Here is a 20,377-nt window from a genome sequence, read left to right on the forward strand (position 1 = left end):
GTAAATCCAAAATGAAAGAGTCGGGAGGTTTCAATTTCCTGTTGGGAGAAAGCGAATCAAAATGGAAAAAAAAAAAAAAAAACCTCCATTTTTTACTGTAGAAAGGTCATTTGGCTCTTACGCTCAAATGAAAATTTTTAAGAATTAAAATACAAAGTTTTTCAAAAAAGGAATTGAAATATGAAGCATTATCTTGCTTCACAATTGTATACAATTTATTATTTATTTTAATATAAATGAAACCAAAAGATAATGCACCTCTCTCTTGACTAATTGATAAATTAATTCCTTCAACTTGAGAAAAACATATACCATAAAAAGTATAATTTACACTAAATAAAATTTATGATTATGAGAAGGTTATAACTTAATAGAAATTTAAATATTAATTTTTTTTAAAAATTTAATATTTTATGTAAATTTGACCAAAATTTTATAACTTTTTTAAATAAATATATAAAAATATTGAAAAATCAATACAATTACAACAATCTAACATTTACATTGCTTTTAATTTCTTTTTTCTGTATATAAAGTGTATAAGGTGACTTGCCCTGTTTGTGAAGTGCCAATTAATATCGCTGATAATTAAACAAGAATAGAGTGAAGGAATCAATATCCTGAGTAAATCCAAAATGAAATGAAAAAGTGATGAAAGTGTCAATTTTGTGTTAAGAGCAAGGGAATGAAAAACAGTGTCCTTTTCTGACAGTAGAAAGGTTGGTTGGTCAGTTAATATACTCAATAAAACTTTCAGAAATTAGAACATAGCGAGTTATCATGCTTTACAAATTAATACAGTCTAATATTAATAACAATTAATTGTTTATTCGTACGTTGCATAGTCGTTATTATTATTTTAATTATACAATTAAGTTGATAGATAAAATTTAATAAAATTTTAAATATTTAACATTAATCTATAAAATTATAAAAAATAATAGCAAACAAACTATTTTTAAATATTTTTAACCTTAAAAAATATTAAAATATTAAAATTTTATTAATACAATAATACACAAATTATTTATTAATTAATATTAATATTATATAAATTTATATATTAATATAGTTGATATTACTATTTCTAAAATTAAAAATTTATTATATAATTTCAAAATTAATTTATTATTGAGTATAATATTTAAAAATATAATTTAAGATGTTATTTTTTAGAATTAGAATTATAATCTAATTATAAAATTAATTTATTAATGAATATAATATTAAGATATAATTAATATGTTATTTTTTAAGATAAAATTAGTATGAATATCTGATTAAGAAATTATTTATTAGTCAATATAATATTAAAATATTTTATTTTTTAAAATTAAAATTAATATTTAATTAGAAACGTAACTTATAAATCAATAAATTAATAAAAAAATAAAAATACATACAGTTTCCCTAGTACTTGTTTCTTTTCTTCTCTTTTCTTACCTTTTGGCTCTAATTAATAAGTGACCAATTCTCCACTTTTTTTTTTAAACTTCAAACGCCAATTTGAGAGGAATAGGTGTATCGTTATAAACTTAGGTTATCATTGGACTATGACGTAATAATGTAATAATATTATTATAAAGCATATTGATTTGGAACAAAAAATATAATCTAATATTATTGATAATCTTTATTTTATTATTTAATTTATTTTTCTTACAAAGTTATTTTATGGTTGGAATCCAAATTGTGGTGTCTGACAGCAAAAATTCAGTTATTTGCCTGAATTCAGCTATATGGGTTTCTCTATAATGGAGTGATATAGAGATAGAATCTAATTCTTAAACAATTGGACTCGATTAGAAACACATTGTTGCTTAATTAAGCTAATTCTACTGCTGACTGTCAATTTGTGGCTTAATAAAGCTAATTCTACTGCTGACTTCTTGGCTAAATCTGCTGTGGATCGAGGCAATGATTTTGTTGCTTGGTTGTGAGTGTTTGGTACAGCCTTGCTGCCTCTTGGTCCCTTTGCTGCTCTGCTGGTTTTTGAAGAGTTGACTTCATCTGCTGTACTCTTTGCGAGATCATAGCTTGTTAGTTGAAGGACAAGCCAAGCTTTGATAATAGTTATATGCTGTTTTCTGATCCTTTCTTTATCCCTTCGAGCAGCTCCCTGTTAGTCCTTGCAAGTGTCACACTCAGCAGCTCAGTGTCCTTTTCTTATTTTTTGTGTATTAGATTTTTTTGGGGTCTTTTTCACATGGATTTTTAAAGCTTTAGAAATTTATTTTTGGGTGGTATTTTAATTAAATGTTTTTTCTCCAAAGTTGAAAAATTAATAAGGAATTTGGATTATCAGAAAAATAAAACAGAATTTATGGCTTAATGTAACTATTGTGTGAAACCTGCTTTCCACTAATTGTAATTACAAAATGCTCTATTAACACGTTAGAAGAAATTACTTTTCGATTTATAGTTTTTTATATTAAAATGTAATTATTTATTCTCCTAAAAAAATCTAAGGAAAAAATCAGAGGAAGTGAAAAAGAACCCTAATCCTTCTTCTACTAAGAGAATAAAGAAACAAAAGGAAAAATGATGATGATTATTATCCATCTAAAAACAATTAATATTGGAATGATTTCTTTGTTATCTTTTAATTTCTTTTTTCCATGCGTAAAGGTTACAAGGTGACTTGCCCTTCTCTGTGAATTATAGTGGCAAGCTGGCAATGATGATAAAGGAGAACAGTGTCAAGGAATTAATATTATGAATAAATCCAGAATGAAATAGTCAGGAGGTTTCAATTCTTTTGTCGAGAATCATAATGGAAAAACCTGACAGTCTCCTTTGTTTACTGTAGAAAGACTGGTTGGTTCATATAATCGAATGAAATTTCCAAAACTTTAAAACTTTAAGTATTATCTTGCTTAGAGAGATGAATGAAGGTCTGACTCGTCTATGTTTGGAGGAGGAAGCGAAAGCTGCTGTTTGGAGCCTGGGGCCACATAAAGCACCTGGCCCAGATGAGTTCTCGCGAGTATTTTGTCAGAAGTATCGGCTAATAGTTAAGAATGAGGTGATGGCTATGGTGCATAATTTTTTTGATGAAGGAATTCTTCCGGCAGGCCTGAATAAGACAACAATTGCTTTGGTTCCAAAACTTAAAGATCCCAAAAGATTGGCTGACTTTAGGCCTATTAGTTGCTCCAATTTCTTGTACAAAGTGATTTCAAGGATATTGGTTAATAGAGTGAAGCTGCTTCTTCCAGAAATTGTGTCACCTATTCAAGGAGCTTTGTGGGGAATAGGTATATCCAAGATAATATAATTTTGGCCCATTTAACGACTCATGCTTTAAAGATGAAAAAGGGGGGGAAAAGGAGGGCTATGTTGGTTAAGTTGGACATGATGTAGACCTATGACAGGCTTGATTGGGACTTTTTGCAGTTGGTCATGGCTGATGTGGGATTCTCTTCTTGGTGGATTGCTTGGGTGATGACATGTGTTCGAACAATCCACTTTATGTTAATGGAAAGTCGTCTAAATATTCCTGTCCGAAAGGAGGGTTAAGGTAAAGGGATTCGATATCCTCTTACCTATTTATTCTGTGCTCAGAAGTTCTCTCAAGGATGATGGAGAAAGGAGTTCAGGAAAGACGCATTCATGGATTTAAGATAAAGCCGGACTGCCCTGTCATTTCGTCTATCCTTTTTGCAGATGACACGATGGTTATGGGAAATGCATTAGCGGAGGAAGCGCAGAAACTAAAGTCTATCCTTTTCAATTATTGTAAGGCATCTGGCCAAAGGGTTAACCTGCAGAAGTTTGAAGTGTTATACAGCCGTAATACCCGTCTCCGAGTCAAGGAGAGAATTAATAATATATTAAGGTTCAAGGAATCTGAAGCTATTAAGAAATGTCTTGGGGTTCCAAGAGATTGGGGGCGGTCCAAGGTGCAGACTTTTAATCCCGTTGGACAAAATAGGCAGTGTTCTTCAGACCTAGAAAGGAGAACTTTTATCCCACTCAAGGAAGGAGGTTTTAGTGAAGGCGGTGGCTCAAGCTCTTCCTTGCTTTATAATGTCTGTGTTTAGCCTTCCGGATTGTCTTCTTAGGAGATTTAAGCAAATGATTGCGAGATTTTGGTGGCATGGAGACATTCAGGGGGCCAGAATGCACCTTTTGAGCTGGCAGAAACTCACTAGGCATAGGGATGATGGGGGTTTGGGATTTCGACAAACGAAGATGTTTAATGAAGCATTATTAGCAAAGCAAAGCTAGATAATCCTTTCTGATCCCCACTCCTTGGTTGCTAGGGTGCTCAAAGGTGTTTATTTTCCCTCATCTGACATCATGAATGCAAGGAAGGGATATAGGCCCTCATGGATCTGGTGTAGTCTGTTAAGGGTAGAGAAGTGTTGGCTCCAAAGTTAAGATGGAATGTAAGTAATGGGAGGTCGATAAGAGTGTGGGAGGACAAGTGGTTACCTCAAGCCCAGATGGTAGAGTTAAATCTTTTAGGCCAGATGATGTGAATGTACATTTGGTTGCTGACTTAATTGATCATGATGCGGGTGAGTGGAAGGAGGACATTATTAGAAGGATATTCTCTCCGGTGGATCAGAATAGAATTAGAAGGGTTGCAGTAGGCTCTCAAAAGTTGCCGGATGAGATTGTTTGGGATGGTAGCCCATTGGGAGAGTACTCAGTTAGAAGAGGGTATAGGTGGTTGTTAGAAAGGTCGACTATTCCGTCATTGAGGTCGGGGTCTGATTCATTGGACCTAAGAATTTTTGGAGATCAATATGGAGGTTGGATGTCCCTCCTAAAATCCACTGTTTCCTGTGGCGCTGTGCTATGGAGGCTATCCCTGTCTGTGAAGTGTTATACAAGAGAAACTGTAATGTGCTTAGTATTTGTGCTATTTGTGGCGAAGAGCCGGAATCAATATGTCATATGCTTTTCCATTGTAATCATTGGAGAGCCACTTGGTTCTTATCAAATTTAAGTCTAAGATTTGACACTAATTCTATTTTTTCTTTTAGAAACTGGTGGTGGGAGATGGTTCTTTTCGCTCACTCCAATCAAAGGATTGATATTCCTCAAATTGGCGGCTCACATTTGCTGGTCTGTTTGGACGTCGCGAAATGAATTTTTGTTCAGACGCTCACATGTTGACCCAAGATTACTGGCAACTGTCTGTTGGTGTCAAACATTGTTCCCCTGTGGAGTATCCAGGGAGGGAGGGCACAGGAGATGTTCAAAAGTGGTCTCGCCTGTTGGTGGGAGTTTTAAAGTACAATTCTGACGCATCATTTTGTCGTTCTTCAAGCAAAGCAGTGATTAATTTTCTGTCAGGAACTTGGTGGGTTCTTGTGTTGATGGGAAAGTCCGAGCTCGATACTGTCTTTCTCCACTGGTGGCAGAGGCTTTTGCTCTGCGGGACGTTGTCAAACATGCTGTGCGTATGCAAGTTGACAAGGCTCAGTTTGAAGCTGACTCCTTAGTGGTTGTGGAGTGTGTGACAAACCACGAAAAGGATGTTCCGATAGAGATTCGGTCTATAATCAAAGAGATTAGACTTCTGGCGAGAAATTTGAGTGATTTCTCTTTTAGATATGTTCCTAGATGTGTAAACCGTGCAGCGGATTGGATGTCAAAGAATCTGTCCTTATTGTTGAACCCTGCTTAGATTACTGTACTGCCTAATGACTTGAGAAATATTCTCTTGCTGGATGTTAATTCTCTTTGAGTAATGAATATGTCATTCTTGAGGAAAGAAAAAGCATTATCTTGCTGTACAAATTGATTCACTTTGATTTTCTACGCTAGATTGAAACCAAAAGATAGTATAATTGCTCCACTATTTTTTTCTATATAGTGTGGGAAGAACAAATTGATTTCAGCCTTGTCTCTTTGCCACTCTGAAACAGAAAAGTGAATAAATGAAAGGCAGTTTTAATTAGTCCTCTAATATGAAAGCTTCCAAGAAGTTGTTTGCAAAGTGCAATATAAAACTTTCCTTTTCTCGTAATTGAAAGAATTATTTAAGATGATGATCATGGCTGATGAGGTAACAATCAAATTCTTTTTTCCTTCTTTTTTCATCTCAAACAAGGAATCATACATGTACGGAACCCACCTGTCTTATTATGGATATGGTAATTTCACTTTTAGCAATTAGAAGAATAATTCGAGGAATAAAAAGAATAATTTTTTTTGGATATGATCCCTTTTTTTTTAATTAAATAAATTGATTGTTTGGTCGTGTATTAAATGATTGTTGCTATTATTTGACTATAAATATTTTATGCTTATAAAAATTTGTATTTATTTGAAAAAAAAATTTATATGTACAACATTTAGCTAACATTATTAAATTTATATTAACAATTCAATAGGGAGTATAATTAATATTTTAAGAAAGGGTATATTAACAATATGTATAATTTGAAAACTTTATTACTTTATGAATTAACATATTAATTATATTTGTATAAACTAATATTAAAACTAAAATTAGTATTTTCAGAATTAAAAATCATAATTCAATTAGAAATAACTTATTTAATTTTTATAATTAGAACCATTATTTAATTAAAGTTAACATATTAGCTAATTTATTGAAATAATAATTTAAATAGAAAAATATAAAATTACTAGTTAACATAATATCTATATGTCAAAAAGAGATAAACAATTCAGATTTGTTTTTATGTGTCAATATTATTATATTTCCAGATCTTATACATTAAATATGCAAAAAAATCCATTATTAAGTATTTAAATTTATTTTTTTGGTTTTATTATACAGACCATTTAATTTTTTTATTTAATTGAGCTCTTATATTTTAATCTTTTATGGATTAAAGACGGTTTCCACATGCTTTTATAAAATTTACTAAATTTTTATAATTAGATTTTAATTAAAGTAAAAATTAAATTAAAATTTAATAAAAAAAACTAAAAAAATTTAACTGCTTGCATATACATATAGATTAATTAATTTTATGTGTAAGTATGGTTGGAAACGAACTAAATATCTTGTTAGCTACTTGAAAATGAAATAAATAAAAAGTTTGTTCGGAGTTATTTATTAAGTTAATCGAGTTAAGTTTGATCTCAGTTACGAGCTTGATAATTTTATTGAAACGAACTCGAGCTTGACAGAATTTGATTTGTTATTTCGTGAGCCTGCTTAAAAGCTCAAGTTCAAATTCGGTTCGTCTAAGAAGCTCATAAATGTTGCTCGCGATATAGCTCATGAACAAATTCGTCTATAAGCCCATTTAATGACTTGAACTAGAATTTGAATTAATTTTATTTAAATATAAAATTTATAATGTAATATAATATAAATTATCTATATTACATATATATTTATATTAATAAGAAGTGATATAATAATTACTTTATGAAAATAACAATAATAATTAATATTAAAAATACTTAACCAGTTTAAACTTATGAATATTTAAGGAGTTAAATTCAGATTTAGTTTATTAATAATAATGAATGGGTTATTTATAAGCGAGTTTAGACTATTCGCAGCTTAATAATTTTCAACAGAGTAGTGTTTGACACTGAATGTAAGAGATTGAATCCAATTCGAGGCAAACTTAAACTTTTGTCGAATTAAATAAAACCAAGCTCAAGCAAAATTCGACGCGGCTTGATTCGGGTAGAGCCTGACGTGCAAGTAAGCGTAAAATTTAAAGAAAAAGGGCCCGCCAATTAAGCAACAATGATAAACGACGTAAGTCACACGTCATAGAGTGACGCCACTTATCTTCGAGAGAGGACAGGCTCACAAGATCGGTCTGAAATTTTCAGTCACCGATCTGATAGGCTAATACCTAAACCCAATTTACCAAAATGTACATGTACCAACAGCTTTGCTCTACGTGTTAGTTATTTTATGGGAGCAACCACTAACTAAAGTTTTCCTTGCACTAAATACGATGACGCCAAAACGTACCTATCATATGGCCCTGGTCCTCGTCGCATGCGTTTGCTACAAGAACTGACCGCATAAATCCGGCTCAATTGTTATCCACTTTATCCTGTTCTCTTAATCTTTTTTTGGTACTGAGCTTACAATATCAAGGAGAATGAGCAGCCAAGGCAACACCATCTCCAGCCCCGCAGGCGCATTTGGAGCCGGTGGAGATACTGGCGGTGGTGGCAGCGGAGTTAGATCCGGTCAGGCTGGCCGTCCTGGCGTAGAGAGATCAATGGCTCCACCAAAGAGAGGAGGTGTGATGAAGAAGATTTTGGCTGACATTACTAGCAGCACTGCTCTGTTTTCTTCCAGTTCCACATAATCCCGGGACTTGGTTTTTGATCTTGTGCCTATTTTGATCTATATCTTTCTCACTTTCTTCTTGCAGAGTTTGCCATCTCTAGGAACAGACATGTATCATCTTTCTGATGGGTTGTGATGTGACCTCTTTAGTTATTAGCAAATCTACTTCATTAGGTAACCCGGGTTACACTTCTAAGCTTAGGGAGAATAATTAAGGCATGATTTTAGGCCGAGGATTCAAGTCCTACTGCTGTATGCTTGTTTTCAGAGAGGATGGCTGCTGCTCTTCTTTTATTTGTACTTTTTACGAAGATGTGCTTATTTGGGACTCTGCTTCTGGCAGATGTCATGTGATTATGTTAAATATAATTTAAATATTTTGTTTCGTTTTCTTTGCTCATATATTCGTAACTAAAGCTAGACTGATAGTCAGTTGGATATTGAAATTGGCTCTCTCAATTTCATCAAGGTTGTGGGTGTCCAAGGGGGGAAGCTTGTGAAGTGCAATTCCGGTATATTTATCAACTGTATCTTAACTCTTGATTAAGATGGGACCCGCGTAATGATAACTAATGTTATCACTGAAAGAATGATGACTAGTTGCAGTGAGGTACTTACCAGGTGGAGGAAATCTCAGAAGTGAAATCGAGGTTGTTGCAGGAGCTCGATCAAGCATGGGAATTTGAAGAAAGGCACTGTTCTCAAAGGGCAAGCGTCAGTTGGCTCAAAATGTTTGGGGATCAGTCTCGCGTATCTTTCATTAATCAACAAATCAGAGGCGCGTAGAAACAATCTAACAAGCCAGAGGGATGGAAGAGAGCGAGCAGTTTAATCTAGTAAATAAATATTTCAAAAACAATTTCGCAGCTTCCACAGTAGTAGCAGGACAAGAAGAGTTCCTGCAGTGTATACACTTGTTAGGTAACTGAAGAGATGAACCAGGCTTGACAGTCCCAACCAGTGCAGAGGAGTGTCAAAAGCGACGGGGTCTGACAGCTTCCCCGAGTTTTTTCCTCACAAGTTTCTAGGAAGTGATTGGAGACGGTGGTTCGAGCTGTACAGCATTTCTTCACATCAGGGTATACGCTAAGACAGCTAAATCACATAAATATATGCTGATAAATTCAAAGAAAAACAACCGTCCCTGAGCGAGGAACTGAGTCTCGCCCAGTAAGGAAAATTGGTTTCAATTGTCTTTAAACACCCACAGATACCTCTGGTACGACTCACCCGATCTTCAATTATCAGGAAGAAGCAACTGTGAATTGTTACTCTCTAACAAGCCAGCCTGGTGTGGTAGTCGAAAACATGCGCCTCAATAGTGAATTTTGTACAGCGGTAGCAACAGTGCAGACCAGACATGACAAGCGTCCTCAGTTCCCGGGGCTTACATTTGTGGCCAATTGTTTTGGGCTGGGAGCCACCAGTTGTCGTTGATTTATAATGGACGGATGGATGTGGAGGCCTATCCAAATCAGGAATTCTAACAATAGGCCTACTAAGCCTAGTATAAATAGGGTAACTATTGAGTGAAGTCATTTTACCACCACTCGCGTGCAAGCTCCTTGCCGACAGTATCGTATCTTCTTTAGCTCACGTGCAGTGTTCCTTCTTTTCCTAAAAACAATTTAAGATGAACTTCAACCCCATCTTGTGGCATCAGTATCACCTATTGAAATTTGAATTAGTTATGTGGAGAATTTTAACTTGTTTTCTATATAGTAAAAAAATATATATATATGGGGCTCTTGAATTACTGGTTAGAATCTATTTGGAATTGTTAAATGTTAAAAAAGTTCAATTAATTTTATTATATTTTTTATAAACTCTTTTTATTAAACTTATTTTTTTTAAAAAATATTAAATTACTTAATTCTCTTTAAAACAAAATATAAAACTTGAAAAACAATAAAAAAATCCATGGCACAATCCAAACTCGAGTCTCATTTCTAGGTTCTGAATCTGCCCCATCACTGGCCCACTGGAATATAGACTTCGTAATAGGAAAATTATAAATACAGAGTTTATGTAAATTGCTACATATTATCAAACCATTCAACCACAAAAAGAATTATCATTTTCTTGAATATATAAAATGATTTATTCAATCGCAGATATTTTTAAAATATCTTTAATAGAGGGACAAATAGTCAGTTTTGAAAGAATTTATTGTCAATCTCTTTCCCATAACAATCTATTTAATTCATAAGAGAAGAACTTGATTTTTCAGATTTTCTATGGGCATAACAGTAAGCACTCTCTTTTCTTCTTATTTCTTTTAATATTTTTGAGTTTTGAAATTTGTTTCTAAAATTAAGGAGGTAAATATAAATTTTTATTTTAAAAAATAATTAAGAAAACTGTTTATAAAAGAATACAAAATAATTTCTTCAACTAAAAAGATTGTAAATTTATTTCTAAACATATCTTAAAATCGATTAATACGAAAAAAAGAAAACCAATTGTGTTATTTGAAGCCGAAAAGGTGAGCAGAAATTTTAGTGCAACAAAGGCCCTACAAATACCGTTGTATATGGAAATTTATATGAAACTAAAGCAAGAAAGAACTATCATCCCCTCCATTTTAACCGTTATACAACGGATCATTCAATACCCGGCAAACCAAATTCAAAAGACCTGAAAAAGAAGCACAAAAGCAAAAGCCATTCTTTACCCTTTTCTCACTTTTTCAGGATTCAACTACCAATTGCCTTATATAAAAATCCCATACCTATCATCTGCTTTAAGTCTATATGGTCCTATCCTTTCTTTCTTGCCTCCTTCACCATTTCAAATCCAAAGAAAAAGAAAATGGGCTGTTGCATTAGCAAATGTAGACCCAAGAAACACTATGCCATTCAGGTTTACTCCGACCATAGTGTTCAGGACAAGCTTGTGATTTCTCAACAAGCTCCAAAATCTACTTCTAAAATTACTCCAATCGTTCCTTCTTCTTTATCCATTAATAAAATTTCCCCATCTCCTCCTTCTCCTACCACTTCTTCTACATCTTCCATCTCTTCTTTCACTTGTTCTAATAGTACCAACACCAGTGGTAGTAGCACTATTAGCTCATGTTCATCACTCTCTAGTGGATCTTCATCAATCTTGACCTCAAAAGATCGGTCCTTCTCCAACGAGTTCTTATGGTCATGTGTTAAAGAGAACCCACACGTAATTCGCATCAATTCAATCAAGGAATACTCGCAATTGCTTGTTCCTCCAAATGTACTTGTGCGAAAATTCGACTCATCACCAGCGAAACAAGCTTCGTTACCCTTGAAGCAATCGAGCCCACAAAAGGTCAACGCTTCTACGCCTCAAAAAAGAGTTCGTTCTAACTCACCAACTCCGGTTAATCGACAGAAAAGCTTCCGGAGAGAGTCGGAGAGATTTACGTATAATTCTCTGCAATGTCGAACTTTGAGGTCACAATCTCCAAGTAGGCGATTTGATGGAGATAGTGGCAGGGGAATTTTGACTAGTACGCCTAAAGAGAGTTGTTTGAAACGCATGGCTGGTAATATAAAGGTAAATGCAGCTAATAATAATTACGTCTCTTCATCTCTAAGAAGGGAAAATCTGATCAAGCCAGTTAGTCCATACAGTAATCATCATCAGGTTCGTTTCAGTAAAGAGACTTGCATTCATCGTATAAGTTCGAAAATAGATGAAGTTGCAGTTGAAGAAGCACTAGCTCCTCAGGATAGTGAAGCAGTTCCCATGGAGGATATCGATAATCCTCTTATTTCCTTGGATTGTTTTATTTTTCTGTAGAAATGATTGTGTGTGTGTGCCTACATATTGTGCATAGTTAAGATTTTGGGTTTTTCTTTTTCTTCCTTTCAGGTTTTATATTCATCCATAGGTCTTGAAACGATCAACTAGATCACATTTCTGTACTAACATGCATTGATTGGAATCTCTGCAGGTTTTATAGTGTGGATGTTAGATGTTTTTAATGCTGATCATCTACATAATACTATTTTTTTGGGAAAAGAAATTCTTTTGGAGAATGATGGTAATCATGATGGATTGATGATTCTTCTATGTAATTATCAATGAATTGTATTCTGTTTATCTCAGTGTTACAACATGTTATTTATCAATGTTATCAGATTATCAATTAGAAGGATTAGCTACAGAAGTATCTCACAAGTGCTGTAAAACAGATTTTTCAGCCAAACTGAACCGGATCTGAACTGGGCTTGGGTCAGGATTCCTTATTTCGTATTCTAGAGTATTATCTGAATTCGAAAATGTGTTTATGGTAAAAGAAGGCTGGGCCTCAGTGGGGCTCAGCTTATCCAAGCCTCCATGCATATACACAACTGGATCATATAATTTACTACGGCTGGTGCTGCTGCTGGAAATGGCTATACAAGAGAAGTAGCTTTTTCTTCTTTAGAGATCTTAAGGTTAAAGGGTTAATTGGCCTCTTGAATCAATTTTTTTAAGATGTAATTCGCTCTAATATTAATTTTTTTTTAGCTTTTGATTATATCAAAGCTTTCTATTAATGATTGATTAACTTTAATTCGGTCACAATTACTGTCAGATTTTATTAGCATGAAACTCATAGAGTGGGGAGCATATCTTCATATATTGATCATTCAAACATCACCTAAATCGATCAAAAAATTCAAAAACATCAATTGCCCATAGAAACTTTCTTTTTCGAAATTTAGTATTGCTGTCGAAACCAGGAATTGACACCGCTATTTTTGAGAATTTCCAATCACAATGAGTCATTTAGGACTAAAGTCGGCCATCATCATAACCAAAGGAGGATTAAGTTTTCGACTAAAGAGTTTTGGAGCTAATCAATTTGAAATGAATTAAACCTTAGAAATAGTTCAGGGGCGAAATTGATCTTTTAGCCAAATTGAAATAATAAAAATCATTTACATCCATTTAATAGATCACACCACAGTAACTAGTTGAAGAGAAATGCTACGTGTTCAACACTAAGCCATTTTGTAAAATTACCAGTTTAGTAGCTTCACTTTGAACAAATTCCCTGGGACTGCTATAACTCGCATGATAAAGACAGTAGAAAATATGCAAATAATGGAGGAATTTGTTTTATTCCTTATTTTTTTTGTTAAATTGTGAATCAATTTTTTAAAGGAATTTGATTAGAAGAGACTAATGAATTACCTTTTTTAACATTTAGAAATAATTTTATCGCTATTATTCTTTTTAACTTGTTAGTTTTCTTATTTTGTCATTCGTTGTAATATTTTATGTCTTATATTGCTATTATTATATTTTGATCTAATTTTAATTTTTAGAGTTTTGACGGTAGATTTAAATCGTATAAATATAAATATACTGGTATCGAATTTAAAATAAATTTATGTACCTTATAACTTGTACTACAAAGGCAAATATACTGCCATGAAGTTTAAAATTGAATAATTTTCACGTGCAAGACCTTCTCTCGAAGGAAACATGTCACAGACGATCTTCACTTGAACAACACAGAGAAGTCTGCTCCTGCTAGTGTTGCATTCCTTGAACAAATTGCTATATTACTCTCTTATTTAAAGGATTTTGTTTTGCTATGCCCACTCATTTTTAGTAAATCGTTTCTCAAAACTCAGCAGTCTTAACTTATGAATTAACTCTCTTCATAGACTAATATATGTCAGAATATTATGAAGAATTACGAGGGGCAAACAATAAAAATATATTAAGATAATAATTGAAAATGTCGCAAACAAATGTTTTTAATAGTAAAAGAAATCATTCAATCTTTTTTTTTTTTTAAAAACCAATTCCTTTTAAGAAAGTAAATTTACAAATTACCCAAAAATAATTTATATTAAGGATTAAAATTAAAAATTTTACATATTAAAGGTCCGGATACCATAAACTGTAATTTTTCTAGTCAAGATTAAAAATATAAAGAATTAACACGTTAATACAGCCCTTTCTTGAGATCAATATTATATTAGCTTAAAGTTTGATGCGCTTAAAATTTTGATATCATATAAATAACCAAATGTAATTTGAGTAGTAAAATAAATAATATCTCAACTAGTTATATCTGACAATTATTTTTAAATCTTATAAGTTTTAGAAATCTATATTAAAGAATGGACATGAGAGATTTAAAATTCGAGAGTTTTGTATGGAAGAGCTGACGATAGAAAATTCATACGATTACCTGCAATATGAACAATGTAACAATAATCTAGGGTCTAAGAAACTATTTTGATCCTCAAAATTAGCAAGATAATAAAATTTAAAGATCTACGATGTCGTTATCTCATCTTTTCGAGTGATTTTTAATATTTATAGAGAATTAAACCAATTAAAGGATATAAGAGAATGCAGTGCTTGACCATAATAATTGATAAAAATTATGAATTGTGGTTATCATGCAATCTCATAGCTTAGATATTTCATAACTCTTTAGTGTCTAAACGAGCTTATCATCTATTTTAGGCGATCTCTTTAGGTAGTATACATCATTAGTCATACTACCCTTATTTTCTTAGATATTTATGAAGATAAAATCTGCAAGGATTATTGCTAATTTGACATACTTAATGATATTAAAATACAAAAAGTAAGTCATTATGTTAATAAGGAAACATATCTGGAAAATTTCTTGGAGGGAGGGAGAGAAAAGGAAAATTCCAGAATGACAAAAAAGACATCATAGGATTTATGTAAAGATTGTAAGAGGAATCTTAAAAAAGGGCCAGATCAAATGACTTAGTGGCTAGTAGCTATGTGCAGTGTGGTAGGTTCATATCCTCCAATTGTATGAAACGTTTAAAAGGCTTCAAAAAGGTTGATAAGAAATGAAGAAATGGATTAGTGGAGAGGAAAATGAAAGATATGGTGGGATATGTTACCCCTCTATCTATCCCTCCTATTCTATTCTATTCTCACCCTACCTTCCATTTTAACTTTTAACTTTTTGGAGGACCTTCACCTTTTTATCTTGGATTAAAGTAAAAACATGTTAGAGATGGTAGACTTTTAAAAAGTATATATATTATTTATTTATTTTACTATAGTGAAAAAAAAGGAATTAATATCAATGTCTTAAAATTTGATTCAGTTGAGAATTATTAGTTAATTCAATCTGATTATGAGTATATGAAACGACAAATTCATCAAACTGGATTGACTTGTTGGACCCATTTATTTAAAATGTAAGTATAAATATTTTAAACAACATAAAATAAAGAATAATTTAAAAGATCTCATCATATTATGTAGAACTAATAGTCCAAATAGTTGAACTGGTGACCAGATTTTAACTGATTTAACGTTTAAAAGAATGTGTAGTAGAAGTGGATTAAAATCTAACTACGAAGCTACTTTTATGGTAGTGTCATTTTACCATTACATCAAAGCATCATAAAGAAATTTTAAGATTTGTTTCTTATAAGATGTGCTGTAGACACGTATTCAATAGATCATTATGATGCAATGGCAACTTTTAAGGACTTCTGTGGTTGAGAGATAAATCGCCAAAAGAAAGATACATTAATCCTTCCCTCCGGCTCCACCAAACAATTAGACAAATTTGAGGCAATTTCCAAATCACAAATGATAAAAGGGATACATTTCATGGAATGATTATATACTGTAATTTATGGTAACTTTGTATTTTACAAAGTATAATTTCGTCATATGATACTAATAATAAAGTGTTAGAAAGACAGACACCTTATGAAACATATCAGGAAAACAGAAAAACAGAAAGACACCAGGAAAAAAAAGTCTCAGGTCTGTGCAGCAGAAAGCTGTATAGACACATCATCACAGACCTTAAAAGGGGAAAAAGAGCAACATTTATTCTCTAAGAAAGAAATGCCACTTTAATCTTTTTCAAATGGAAATTATACCTTACACAGATCATAGGCAGCTGTTAGGACAGATTATTAGAGACCATTGCTCATGTAAATGTATATATATATAACATTACTTCAACTGTAAATCTTAGAATTCAATAATATACAGAAATCATCATTGATCATCACCAATTTCTACATAAATAAGAATTGGAAAAAATATACATATTTTCTTGATTTTATTTTTTGAGGCTGGAAGGGTACTGATCAGGTTTCAATTTTATTAATGTTAATATCAAGCATAAGGGTGGGCAACTAGCATGGCCATGTGTGTGTCCCAGTATTATAGCATTATTAATAACTCTTGCCCACCAATCTAATACTTCAAATGCATATAGCAAGAAAACACAGATGATTAAAGTTTACATTAGCTAAAGATGTTACATGTAGGGCAAAAATGTTAGAATGAGCCTCCAAGAAACTCGTGTCTTGATTTAATAATTTATAAAACAGATTAATTCACGTGGTGTTGTCATTGTCTATTTGGTACACATAATACAAATTGATTTTGAATATTCATGTCGGCCGGAAACACTTCATTCTTTTCTGGGTTTTTGTTATTTTTCTCTCTTGAAGGTATTCAAGCAAGAGGGCCCTGTTTTGATATAGACTCCAGGATTTGGCCTGTTTTCAATCACAAATATATTTCCGATTACACCATAAATATATATTACTGCTTTTCTCATATCAGTTCAGTAACATGGTTCCCGAAAATTGGATGATGGATGTCGACTCCTTCATACATAGTACCAAATACGTGCATTTTATTACAACCTACGATTCCTTTTTCAGATTCTGTGCATGCTATGCAAGAATTTTCATTGTTATTTGATGAAGTTATAGAAAGATGGTAGATACGTATAACACTTGTTTGGTTCGGCTGATTAATACCGCTGGTAACTGGTGGCTGATAAATTAGACCGTTTAATAAAATATTATTAACAGTTATTATTATTATATTTAAATAATTATTGAGAGTATAATTTACAGTTGAATGTATTTTATTTTATTATATTATGTTCAATGATATAAATTAATAAAAATAATTTATAATAATTAAAGATATTTATAGTTAAATTTTTTAGCTCAATTGTATTTGTTATTAAATATGCATATAAATTTTAAAAATTTGAATTTAAATTTAAATTTTACTAATAAAAATTTATAATTTTAAATACCATAATAATACATATTATAATCATTTACCTATTAAAAATAATATTAAAATAATAATTATTCATAAAATATAAAAATTTAATTATATAACATCAATTTAAAATAAGTTATTATTAATAAGGATAATAGTGTCTAAATAAAAAAATAAAAAAATTAACTATTAGTTAATAAGAAAAAGTTCTAAAATAGAGTTGATACAATCAGCAGTTGATCGAGATTCAATCAGTTATCAGCTATTATTTTTTAAGTTTTTGGTAAATGTTTTAATATTGTTGTTTAGTGAGAAATAGCTATCAGTTCTATCGAACCTTTAAATCAAACATTCTCATAATATGTAAATTTGTTAAATCATTTAGTTTAATTTTGTGCAGTCAAAATTATATATATTTTAATATATTAAGTTATAAGTTTGAATTCCTCTCTCCATTTACAAATAAAGAATTTTGTTGATCCAACACTTCATATTTGTTATACTAACCCTCTGAAACAAAAACAAAAATTATTTGTTTTTTTGAAGAAGGCAACTGGGCAACAATCACTTTGAAAGAAGAAAAAGAGAAAATCTTTTATAAACAATATCCAAGTTGTACAGCATGAGGTTATCCTTTTTGCATTGTCCTTTGAATCTTTTAATAAATTAAGAAGAAAATAGTTTAATGGGTAATTTTATAATTTATATATTTATTAATAATAATAATCAGGTCTAGAACTTGGTCAACTAATAAAATAATAGTTTGTCATTAAACTAGTAACTCATCCCTTGCTATAGTGCAGAAAATTATATTATATGTTCAACTCTTAGGTTGCTTCTCTCCCCAAAGAAGTTTCTTAACGATATATATATATATATATATATAATCATAGAAGGAATAGAAAGATATAAAGCCAAAAATAGCATCATTCAAATCCAATTTCTACAACCAACATATCTAATATGATAAGTGAGTTATTCAAATTGGTCTATTCAATGTTTTTACAGGGAATACATGATAAAATTGTGAAGCTTTCTCCAGCTTAGTGAGTCCTCAAATGACATCCATTTTTCATATAAAACCCACATAAACTACCCAGACCTACAATACACAACTGCCACACAACAATTACTAAACCCATTAAATAAGTCTTCACAGTAAGCTAATGGTAAATAGCATAGATAACGATTCTTATATAAGCCACAATCTCAAGCTTGTAGAAATTTATCCTTTTTTTCTTTCAAGCCCTTCAATTTCTCTTTCGTTGCAAATTCATTTCATTCTTAATTCAGCCTTCCAATTTCTTCCTTCAAAGCTTGTAGTGTTTTTAGCAGTCTTTCGCACTTGCCCCCACCAATGCTGGCACCCTATATATAAGCATGAATGAACGATCCAAATTAATACCCACAACAAAAACTGCAGTAATATGAAAAATTAAAAAATTTCATAAAATTCTCGGACACTATAATAATAATAATAAAAAAAAATCAAATGCCTCATATTAACTTGAGAACCATTAGCCTGCCTATCTATTGAAATCCATCGACTTCCCTTATGTTAAAAACTTACTTCTCGATGCTTATTGCCTTGCATTTGCCTTTTCCATTTGCCATTATTGTAGTGAAGTGGGATTAAATGAAGAAGTGAAGAGCCCTAATTTCTAACTGAAAAGGAAAGAATCCTAATTTTATTAAGAGGAGATGCCCCCTTATTAAGTTTCCAAATTTTTAGATATTTTGATTATCATTTATATAATTTTATTGTTATATATAACGGCATTGGAGAGTTTATTGTGATAAGAGTTTAAACATAACAAAAGGAAAAGTTGAAAGGTTTACTAATTGAACCAAAATAAGTTAAAAAGATTCGATTATACAAACTAGCAGAGTTCAAGAGCCCATTTATGCATTTTGTCTTCTTTCCCATAGAAGGATGAAAATATATTGCTAATGTTAACTCATTTGGAGAGAATTAAAAGTGAAACGCAAGATAATTATTCATTTTATTTAGATGGATGATTAGGAAAGAATATAAAATACAAAATAAGAAAAACATTTATCCAGAATTTGACGAAGTAGGATAACTTTTATGGAAGATCTTACCTTTCAAGTCTCATTTTCCTTTCCATATAAATATGATGACTGATATATACAAAAAAGTTCTGACTTGTTAATTTTTGGTACATAAATATAATGGTGATATGTATTTTGTATGTTGTATTATATTATTTAATATTTATTTATGTAAATATGATTAATTTATTAATAAATATATAAGTTTTTTAATTAGGCAATAAATCTAAATAAAGCATATTATTTATATTTATTTTATTAATTTGTAATTGTAATTACTATATTAACTAATAAGTTAGAAATTTCTAATTAAATAATGATTTTAATTAGGGTATATTAATTATTATTTTATCATTAATTTGTAAATATAATTATATATGTATTAGTAAATTAGTTTTCTAATTGAAATAATAACTCTAAATATAGCATATTAATTATATTGTTATATTTAGTTTATAAATGTAATTAGTATATTAACTAATAGTACAAAAAAGAAAATGATTTTCAAATATAAAGAAATTGTATTAAAAATGAATATTAAAATACTATATTTAGTTATGATATTATCGATTATTCCATTGTTGAAACTTTAATATGTGTTTTTAATTTATAATTAATCAAATTCTATAAATATATTCTCTGAATAAAAAGTATAACTTTAAATTAATAAAAAATATAATAGAAATAACAGTAATTAAGAGACGACTAGTGTTTTAAAATCTTAAAGAGTAAATTAATGAATAATGATATATGAAGTGGAATTATATTTATCTAATGATTCACTATGAAAAATGGGGAACAATTTGTATAAATGGTGGATCAGACAAATTATTATCGGGTGGATTACACCAGCCCTTGGATGAATAAGTACCACTCTTGGATAATACAAAATTGGCAAATAATATACTATCACCTTCCTAATTTATTCCTGTTATACCCACAAATTCAAAGCAGTAAGAATCCGCTATAAATGTCATGTCCTAACCAATTCTCATTTGTGTGTCATTCTCAACGGATTCAAGTGCC

General features: G+C 31.1%; 1 protein-coding gene across 1 annotated transcript; it reads left to right on the forward strand.

Moving 5' to 3' along the window:
* Positions 1–10,991: 10,991 nt before the first annotated feature.
* On the forward strand, positions 10,992–12,789 carry LOC8270951 (uncharacterized serine-rich protein C215.13). The gene has a single exon (XM_048370650.1). The coding sequence runs from the start codon at positions 11,066–11,068 to the stop codon at positions 12,029–12,031; it is 966 nt and encodes a 321-aa protein (XP_048226607.1). The 5' UTR covers positions 10,992–11,065; the 3' UTR covers positions 12,032–12,789.
* Positions 12,790–20,377: the final 7,588 nt, after the last annotated feature.

The sequence above is a fragment of the Ricinus communis genome, chromosome 2 (genome assembly GCF_019578655.1).
Source record: "Ricinus communis isolate WT05 ecotype wild-type chromosome 2, ASM1957865v1, whole genome shotgun sequence".
Taxonomy (NCBI): Eukaryota; Viridiplantae; Streptophyta; class Magnoliopsida; order Malpighiales; family Euphorbiaceae; genus Ricinus; species Ricinus communis.